The 10,229-nt window shown below is 50.0% G+C and overlaps 1 protein-coding gene across 1 annotated transcript; it reads left to right on the top strand.

Moving 5' to 3' along the window:
• The first annotated feature begins 805 nt into the window (after positions 1-805).
• Lysmd2 (LysM domain containing 2) lies at positions 806-10,229 on the top strand. Its single transcript, XM_042687840.1, has 3 exons — positions 806-1,084; positions 7,447-7,760; positions 9,986-10,229. The coding sequence occupies exons 1-3, from the start codon at positions 806-808 to the stop codon at positions 10,026-10,028; spliced, it is 636 nt and encodes a 211-aa protein (XP_042543774.1). The 3' UTR covers positions 10,029-10,229.

Raw genomic sequence — 10,229 nt, 5'->3', positions numbered from 1 at the left:
GAGGAGAGCTTCCCAGATGAAGCACTGGTAAAGGGTTCTTTAGTGAATTTTATGATAAGGTCCTCAGGGGCCTTCTGATTTCAGGGTGTCATCAAGGAAACACAAAGGGAAGATGAATGCAGATAGTAGGAAGTTACCTGTGGTGAGCCAGGACCCCATACTGATTAGTCTGGCTGGCACTGGGTGTGCAGAAAAGAGGGTACTCCCCCAAATCACCAGCGGGTTAGTTGGGGGTTAGTTGGGGGAAGGAGGGGGGATCACTCACTTGGCCTTAGAAGCACCTTGGAAGGAATTGGCCCCTCCAGGCTGAGTGTGGAGGTGGCTACCAGGAGAAAGCTATATGTGATGATGTGGGGGGGGGGGGCGAGGAAACCTGGGTGATCTGGGGGGAGAGGAGTCATTCGGGTCATGGCTGGGGGTGAAGGGGGCGAGTTCTCTTGGCATTGGCAAGGTCATAGCCATAATCTGGGGGTTCCCTACAGAAGAGGCCCATTGGCGTTCTTAGTGCTGTGGCCCGGGCTGGGCCTTAGTCTCGGTTTTCCCTGCAGCCCCCGCAGCACCGCAGGGCGAAGGCCGGTGGCCAGGCCGGGGTGTAGTGTGCGGGGAGGGGGTGCTGCGGGGTCCACCTGCGCCCTTCCCCGGGCAGGTGCGCGGGTGGCCGGGGAGGAGGGCGGTGCCCGCCCAGCCCGGGCCTCCCCGCCGCAGCAGCCCCGGGGAGGAGGCGGAGGCGGCGGCGGCGGCGGGGCGCGGAGGACGCGCCGCCCCCTGGGCGCGGCTCCGGGTCCCTCGGCCACGGCTTGGACCCATGGCGGCCCGGTCGCCCGCGTCGTCCCTACGGGCGGGCGACCCTCGGGCGCGGCCACCTCCGGGCTCCTCGCCACCGCCGCCGCCGCGATCGCGCTCGGGCTCCGAGTCCGAGGACGCCGAGCTGTCGCTGAGCCTGGCCCGCACCAAGACCCGCTCGTACGGCAGCACCGCCAGCGTGCGGGCCCCGCTGGGCGCCGGCGCCCTGGGCCCGCGCCTGGAGCACCGCGTCCGCGCCGGGGACACGCTGCCGGGCCTCGCGCTCAAGTACGGGGTCACGGTGAGCGCGCGGCGCCGCGCCCGGCCGGGGGTCGGGGGCCGGGGGTCGCGGGCCTGGCGGGTCGTGCGTCCGGGGATTGTGGGGTCCGGGCCTTGGGGGTCGTGGGCCCGGGGACTGTGGGCCTGGGGGTCGTGCGTCCGGGGATTGTGGGCCTGGGGGTCGCGGGCCCGGGGTTAGGGGCTGGGGTCTCGGGCCTGGAGATCGCGGGCCTGGGGGTCAGGGGCTAGGGTCGCGGGCCTGGAGATCATAGGCCTGGGGGTTGCAGGCCTAGGTATTGTGGGGTCGCGGGCCAGGGGGTCGCCGGCCCTGGGATTGTGGGGTGGGGAGGCTGGAGGTGTCATGGGCCTGGGGGTCGTGCGTCCGGGGATTGTGGGGTCCAGGCCTTGGGGGTCGTGGGTCCGGGAATTGTGGGCCTGGGGATCTCGGGCCTGGGGGTCAGGGGCTGGGGTCTCGGGCCTGGGGATCGCGGGCCTGGGGGTCAGGGGCTGGGGTCTCGGGCCTGGGGATCGCGGGCCTGGGGGTCAGGGGCTGGGGTCTCGGGCCTGGGGATCGCGGGCCTGGGGGTCAGGGGCTGGGGTCGCGGGCCTGGAGGTCATGGGCCTGGGGGTCGCAGTCCTAGGGATTGTGGGGTCGCGGGCCAGGGGGTCGCCGGCCCTGGGATTGTGGGGTGGGGAGGCTGGGGGTCGTGCGTCCGGGGATTGTGGGGTCCAGGCCTTGGGGGTCGTGGGTCCGGGGATTCTGGGCCTGGGGATCTCAGGCCTGGGGGTCAGGGGCTGGGGTCTCGGGCCTGGGGGTCATGGGCCTGGGGGTCAGGGGCTGGGGTCACGGGCCTGGGGGTCGCAGGCCCAGGGATTGTGGGGTCGAGGGCCTGGGGGTTGCGGGCCCGGGGTTAGGGGCTGGGGTCGCGGGCCTGGGGGTCCGGGCCCGGGGATTGTGGGGTCGGGGCCTGGGGGTCGCGGGCCTGGGGGTCGCGGGCCTGGGGATTGTGGGGTTGGAGGCCCGGGGTTGCAGGCCTGGGGGTTGTGGGCCCGGGGATTGTAGGGTCGTGGGCCTGGGGTTCGTGGGCCTGGGGGTCCTGGGCTGGGAATCGTGGCCCTGTAGGCCGGGGGATTGTGAGCCTGGGGGTTGTGGACCTGGAGGGGACTCAGGAGTGGGGAGGGGACTCAGTGGCCGGAGGGGGGGGGGGATCCAGGGGACCAGGGGGGCGCTGGCAGCCATGGGATCCTGTGCTGTCCCACAGAGTACAAGGCTGCCAGAGCCACCATTACCCTCGCTGGCTGCCCAGCCCTCATTCATTCTCCTTCCTTCCCTCCATCCCCCCCCTCCTCTCCTCTGTGTGTGTGTGTGTGTGTGTGTGTGTGTGTGTGTGTGTGTGTGTGTGTGTTGGGTGCTGTCCCTGAGCTTTCAAGGCAGACACTCTACCACTTGAGCCACAGCACCACTTCTGGCTTTTTGCTGGCTAACTGAAGCTAAGCCTCTCGCAGACTTTCCTGCCCAGGTTGGCTTTGAACCAGGAGCCAGACCTAAGCCTCCTGAGTAGCTAGGATTACAGGTGTGAGCTACCAGGGCCTGGCCGCAGTCCCAGACCTATTAGGGGAGGAAGATCAAAGAGAAGCAGGGTTTTGGCATGGGCTAGGGCCAGGACGGCCTTTGCTGGACATCTGGTCTCCCCACCAAGTATTTACTTAAAGCCCAGCTGTCAGGCCTGTGCTAGTAAACAAGCTCTGTGAAAAAGGCTACTGGATAGTTCTGGGCTTTTTTTTTTTTGTCTTTAGAAGTGAAATTACACACCTTGGGTTCATTGACAACCATGAAGGTGATGCCAGACAGCCACCAAGAACTGCAGTGTCACTAGGAAAAGCCGAGGGCCGTATTTATTATAAATTTATAAGTATGTGTGTCTTGGGCATATTGCATTGTGCCTCTGGGAAGCACATAGAAGCCTGAGGGAACACATTTTTCATGAAAATTATTGATAATTAACACTGAGCTATGTGATGCACCCTTACCCTTCCACCCCGGGCCTTTTCTTCCTTCCTTCCTTCCTTCCTTCCTTCCTTCCTTCCTTCCTTCCTTCCTTCCTTCCTTCCTTCCTTCCTTCCTTCTCTCTCTCTCTCTCTCTCTTTCTTTCTTTCTCTTTCTTTCTTTCTTTCGCCCAGAAGTGGGGCTTGAACTAAGGGCCTGAGCACTGTCCCTTATTAGTTTTTACTCAAGGCTAGTGTTCTACCACTTGAGCCACAACTCCAGTTCTGGCTTTTTGGTGGTTAACTGGAGACAAGAATCTCGTGGACTTTTCTGCCCAGGCTGACTTCAAGCCACCGTCTTTAGATGATAAGTCTCTTGAGTAGCTAGGATTACAGGCTTGAGCCACTAGTGCCTGGCTTGTGATGGATGACCTTTTTACATTGGAGTTCAGTATCAGTTCAGTTTTCAGTGTTCCTTTCTGAAACATCTTAGACAGACAGGGAGAAGAAAGATACCCAGATCTGTATCTTGCTCTTAAAGTGAAACTGGGCATCACCAAGGCCAGAGAACTTGTATTTTGCATATTGAAGTGAGTATATATTTACCATCGAGTCTTTTGTTATCTAAACATTTTAGGATGGGGCAGTTCTGTAGATGTTATACCTCTCAGAACTCCTGCTAAATGTTCTTGGGAGATCTCTAGTTGTCTTTGGGTATTATTGAAGCCTGGATTAGGTCAGAGCTAGAGAAGAGCAGACTGGGAAACATTGTTATTAACTGTTTGCAATACTTAACTGTGGACCAAACATTGCATGAATCTTGTTTGAACTTGATCTTAGTTAATTTGGTGTTCACTTGATCTTAGTTAATTTGGTGTTCACAAGAACCCTAGGAGATAGATGTAATTAATCATTGCTCGGATGAGACGATAGATTGAGAGATAAAGATATTTTCTAAGTATATTCATTGAGATCAGGGTTGAATTGACACAGTGATAAAGCATTTTCCTTCTTTCGTTCGTTCGTTCCTTCCCTCCCTCCTTCCCTCCCTCCCTCCTTCCCTCCTTCCCTCCTTCTTTCCTTCCTTCCTTTCTTCATGCCAGTATAAGACTTGAACTCAGGGCCTTTCACTCTCCCTTGTTTTTTACTCTCAAGGCTGGAGCTCTACCACTTGAGCCACAGCTCCACTTCTGGTTGTTGTTCTTGTTTGTTTATTCTTGCTGGTTATTTTGGAGATAAGAGTCTCTTGGATTTGTCCACCAAGCCTGGTTTTGAACCTTGATCTTCGTTTCTCACATTCCTGTGTAGCTAGGATTACAGGCATGACCTACCAGTGCCTGGCTTGTCTGGTTTGTATTTTTTCCTAGCCTGGCCCCTTCTAAATTCAGCACATCCCTCGGGGTATCATACTCCCCAAGTCAGGCAGGTGAGAAATTTTAGTCCCCAAAGTTGAGCAGATGTGGTAACAGTGGAACCCTGGCGAGGGGCTGAGTGAGGAGATGTAGCCTGAGGAAGATGAGATCCGGAGCCCACAGAATGTGAACTCCACAGTTGCTGCTTTTTGCTGTTGGTGCCTCTCCTAGCTTCTATCCGCTTCTGGTCTTCATACAGCTTTACCCACAGGATCATACCGGAATAGAGGAAGTGAGCCTGGGAAACTAAAACTCTTTGGGCCAGGTTGAGTAAACTATTAAATATAGTTCCAACCACAGACATAAACTGGCTAGGGCTGTGTTTATCTCCTCTGAGATATGAAGGTCCCTTCCTTAGTCTGGGATTCTAGATTTAGCCATTGATTTTTTTTTTTTCCTCTTACATCCTGGCTCTAAGCAGTTGGATTCAAGCCTGGGGAAAGAGAGGAGGAAACAGATTAGTTCTAGGTTGCCATGGTGAGCTTTTCACCCGGAGGAAACCCTGGATAAACTTTCGAGAATGGTAGAGAAACTGAAAGTGGAAAAAGACAGCAAAATAGTCCTATTATTTGCATAAACTTTTTATCTTTTTTTTTTTTAACCCCCAGGCAGCTTGCCTGTCTTTTCTACAAACTGGAGTTCACCTTGTCTCCCATAAGTGACCTGTACAGTTTGTTTTACATATATATATATATATATATTATTTTTCCTGGTACTAGGACTTGCTCAGTTTTCTTGCCTGGGACTGGTACTCTACTACCTGAGCCTTGCCTCCAGCCCATCTTTTTGTTGGCTAATTGGTCAGCTAGCCTCATGGATTTGTCCGGCTGGGCTGGCTTCAGACAGCAATCCTCCAGATCTCAGCTCCATGAGTCACTAGGATTACAGGTGTAAGCCACCAGCACCTAGCACATGTAAAAAAGAGATGGTGAGATCCAGATTGAAGAGTGGTGGTGAAGGTTAATTGAGATAATGTGTGTCTTGCTCTGGTTTGGGGGAGACATCCATGGACTGTGGAACAATTGGAGGTGATGGAAAGCTGTATTACAGGGCTGGGAAGGTGGCTCAGTGGTAGAGCACTTGCCTTGCATGCATGAGGCCCTGGTTCGATTCCTCAGCACCACATAAGCAGAAAAAGCTGGAAGTGGCACTGTGGCTCAAGTGGTAGAGCACTAGCCCTGAGCTGAAGAACTGAGGGACAGCGCCCAGGCTCAGAGTTCAGGCCCTATGACTGACCTCCCCCACCCCCCACAAAAAAAGCTATATTATACATTCAAGCTTCCTTATCTGTTGGTTGTCAAAATAAGGCCAGATATTAATCTGTATGAGCCTTGCTGCTCATATTTGTTCTTGTTGGTGGTGGTGGTGGTAGTGGTGTTCATGGGCTTGAACCTAGAACTTGAGTGCTGTCCCTGAGCTTTATTTTTTTGTTCAAGGCTAGCACTCCTGTTTCTCGTATTTGTAAAAATGGATCTTCACATCCCCAGTCTATAGGACAAAAGAATGATACCCTGCTGGAAAGGGAAGGAGGGAAGGAACAAAAGAAGGAAAATGCTTTATCACTGTGTCAACTCAACCCTGATCCCTTCCCTGTCCCATAGCTACTGATTCTTCAAAGTCCATTTAGAGTCAAAACACTCAAAATCAGAAGCTGACTGTCGTAGTTTTCACTTGTAATCCCAGTACTCAGGAAGGCTGACAGGCTGAGTCACAATTAGAATCCCACCACCTGTGTGTGTGTGTGTGTGTGTGTGTGTGTGTGTGTGTGTGTGTGTGTGTGTGTGTGTGTGTGTGGCCTTTCTTCTTCTTTTCTTTTCTCTCTCTCTCTTTTTTTTTTTTTTGCTGGTTCTGGGGCTTGCAGTCAGGGCCTAGGTGCTGTCCCTGAGCTTCTTTTACTGATGGCTAATGCTCTATCATTTGAACCACAGCACCACTTCTGGCTTTTTTTTTTTTTGGTAATTTATTGAAGTTCAGAGTCTTATGGACTTTCCCGCCTGGATTGGCTTGGAACTGTGATCTTCAGATCTCAGCCTCCTGAGTAGCTAGGATTACAGGTGTGAGCTACTGACACCCAGCGTGGGGCCTTTCTTAATGTCTATAATCCCACCCAGCTTCTACCATCCTTCCTTCTAAATTCTCTTCTACCACCTTTCCTATCTTTTAAGTCATTGGGCAAGTGAAAGGGAGACAAAGGAAGCCTTCACAAATAAAATAATATCTGGAAGAGCCTGGCACTGGGAGCTCATGCCTGTAATCCTGGCTACTCAGGAGGCTGAGATTTGAGGATTGTGGTTTGAAGCCAGCCCAGGCAGGAAAGTCCATAAGACTCTTGTTGCCAATAAATTATCTAAAAAAAAAAAAAAAGCTGGAAGTGGCGCTGTGGCTCAGGTGGTAGAGCTCTAGCCTTGAGCAAAAGAAGCTCAGAGACAGTGCCCAGGCCCAGAGTTCAAGCCCTAGGGCCAGCACACCCCCCCCAAAAAAATCAGGAATTTTTTTTTTCTTTAATTCAGATAACAGAAATGTTAAAAAAAAAAAAAATAAGATGAGACAATTTATTGGGAGGAAGGGATTGTGAGAATTGTGATTTGAAGCCAGCCCAGCAAAAAGTGACTGGGATCTCCATCTCAATAAATAAATTGGGCATGATAGTTCCTGCTGGTCATCCCAGCAACACAGGAAGTCGTAGGGAATGGATGGTTGTGGTCTGACAACCATGTGTGGAGTATAACTAAACCAAACACAAAGGGGGGGTGTTGGGAGGGACTCAAAGGGTAGAGCATCTGTCTAGCAAATTTTGAAAGCATTTAATTCACACTTCAGTACCAGGGGGGGAAATCACCACAGGAATCTATTAAGTAAGTGATTTAAGGCAAGATGGCTGACAGGGGAAATAATGATGGGTGGTAATAGACCCTAGTCTTGGATTGGGTAATGTGTAACTGTTTTTCCTTTCCTTTTTTTTTTTTTTTTTTTTAATGCATTTTAGATGGAGCAGATTAAAAGGGCCAATAAACTGTTCACCAATGATTGTATATTTCTGAAGAAGACTTTGAACATCCCGGTTGTAGCTGAGAAGCCTTTGTTGTTTAATGGACTGAACTCCATTGATTCTCCAGAAAATGAAACTGTAGACAATCCTGAAGAGACACCTGAGGGGGTTGGGATCCAGCTCCCTCCTCCCAGTCCTGACCTTCTCCCCGTGCAGCCCCAGGAAGTGTCAGCCAGAGATTTCCTGCAGAGACTTGATTTGCAGATTAAGATTTCAACCCAGGCAGCCAAGAAACTAAAAGAAGAAAGCAGGTAAAAATTCCTTGGTACTGTTGGGGGCTACTAGTTGCTCACACCTGTAATCCCAGCTACTCAGCAGAATGAGATCTGGAGGATCTTGGTTCAAATTCAGCCTGGGTAGGAAAGTCTATGAGACTATTATCTCTGATTGGCTAAAAGGTGAAGCTGTGGCTTAAGTAGTAGAGAACTGGCCTTAGATGAAAGAGCTAAAGGACAGTTGCCCAGGCCTTGAGATCAAGCCCCAGTATTGACAACCACCAAATCTGTACTTTGTTTTAATAGTATCATTTGGCTTGCAGTCAAGGTGAAGGTTATGTGGATACCTTCAAAGGCTGCAGGGCCCTGAAGAAGACTTGTAAAATACAGACGCTCATAAAACTTGTCAAACCCTGTCTGTTTTCATTCCTATGCTAAGATTTCCTGTGGAAGCCGGGCGCTGGTGGCTCACACCTGTAGTCCTAGCTACTCAGGAGGCTGGGATCTGAGGATCATGGTTCAAAGCCAGCCCGGGCAGGGAAATCCGTGAAACTCTTATCTCCAGTAAACTACCAGAAAACCAGAAGTGATGCTGTAGCTCAAGTGGTAGAGTGCTCACCTTGAGCTGAAGAGCTGAGAGACAGTGCCCAGGCCCCAGAGTTCAAGCCCCGGGACCAACCAAAAAAAAAAAGATTTCCTGTGGACTTTCTTCTTTGATTTTCAATTTGGCACTAGAGCAAAATTTTCTCTCCTATAGAATTGTTTTCCTTCTCCCTCTATGAAGGTACAAACTGCCATGTTTCCTTTCCTTTCTCTCCCTGGCTATTAGGAAGCATGCAACTAAAATTGTTGCACAGGCTCAATCACTAACATATTTACTTATTATTATTATTTTTTTTTTTTGCTGTATTGGGGTTTGAATTTAAGACTTTGCTCTTGCCGGGCGGGTACTAACTCTACCACTTAGGCCATGCCTACAGCTGTATCTGCTTTCATTGTTTTCCGAATAGAATTTCACATGTACGCTCAGGCCAACCTGGACCACAATACTCCTATTTAAACTTCTTGCTTAGCTGGGTTGACATGAACTTGCCACTGTAGTAGGCTTTTTTATTGGTTGATATGGAGTCTTGTGAACTTTTTTTGTCAGTCATGAGGCTTGAACTCTGGGCCTGGGCGCTGTCCCTGAGCATTTCATCTCAAGGCTGTGTCTTGTGAACTTTTTAACCCAGCCCGACTTTGAAATTTGATTCTCCCTATCTCTGCATCCGGAGTAGCTGAATGTTTAGATCCATAACCTTTGTTGTATGTGCCATAAGTCCTTTTGAGAAAGAAGAAGACAATATAAAATACAAACTGTAATCAACCTTAATTAAATTAATGTAACTTTAATACTCTATACTTAAATGTCGTATAAAAATGCATTTTTTCTTTTCTTTTCTTGTTTTGTGCCAGTTCTGAGGTATGAACTCAGGGCCTGGGTGCTGTTGAACCTGAGTTTTTTTTTTTTTGTCCAAGGCTAGCACTCATCACTTGAACAACAGCTCCACTTTTGGCTTTTTGTTGTTGATTGGAGATAAGTCTCATGGACTTTCTTGTGCAGGCTGGCTTTTAACCTCAATCCTCAGGTATCATCCTGAGTAACTTGGATTACGATGTGAGCAACCAATGCCCAATTTGTTTTGATTTTGAGACATGCTTTTGCTAGATGTCCTAGGCTAGCCTAGAACTTAAGATCCTTCTACCTTAACCTCCCAAGTGCTGGGATTATTGATAGGCATGTGTCACTACACCGCCTGGCTCTGAATATAAGAATTTTATTCTAATAACTGAAGCACCAATAAGATGGAAACAATCCGGTGCTACTTAATAATTTACCTTTCATGCAGCATTTAAACCTTTATCTTTTTAAAAATTTTTTTTGCCAGTCCTAGGACTTGAACTCAGGGCCTGGGCACTGTCCTTGAGCTTCTTTTGCTCAAGACTAGCACTCTACCACTTGAGCCACAGTGCCACTTCCGACTTTTTCTGTTGATGTGGTACTGAGGGTTGCATGAATGCTAGGCAAGCACTCTCCTACTAAGCCATATTCCTAGCCCTTGAGATATGCCCAGTTTTCTAAGTTGATATAACTCCTGACTTTTTTGGGGGGGGGCGGAGCTGAATGTGAAGTTATAATCTGTATATGTTTTAATTATCTGAATGTACTTTTAAATATTAATCTATGCTCTGTTTATTCTTTTTTTTTTTTTTCCTTTCAGAGACGAAGAGAGTCCCTATGCGGCCTCACTCTACCATAGTTAGGTGATTAGCGGGCATAACTCACCTGAGAGGTTTGGAGTGTAAAAACTGGCAAGTGAAGATTCCGGATTCTCATAGCATCTTTGTAAAACTGTAATTCAGTAGACCTGTAATTTTAAGTCTTTAGTATGGCCTGACAGCAAAACGTATTCTGAAGTGCTCACTTTTTTTTTTTTTTTTGCTCATCTTGGGTCTTAAATTCAG

This window comes from Dipodomys spectabilis, unplaced genomic scaffold (assembly GCF_019054845.1).
Source record: "Dipodomys spectabilis isolate Male_0828 unplaced genomic scaffold, ASM1905484v1 ptg000108l, whole genome shotgun sequence".
Taxonomy (NCBI): domain Eukaryota; kingdom Metazoa; phylum Chordata; class Mammalia; order Rodentia; family Heteromyidae; genus Dipodomys; species Dipodomys spectabilis.
This window is presented reverse-complemented; position numbering and strand designations above follow the sequence as displayed.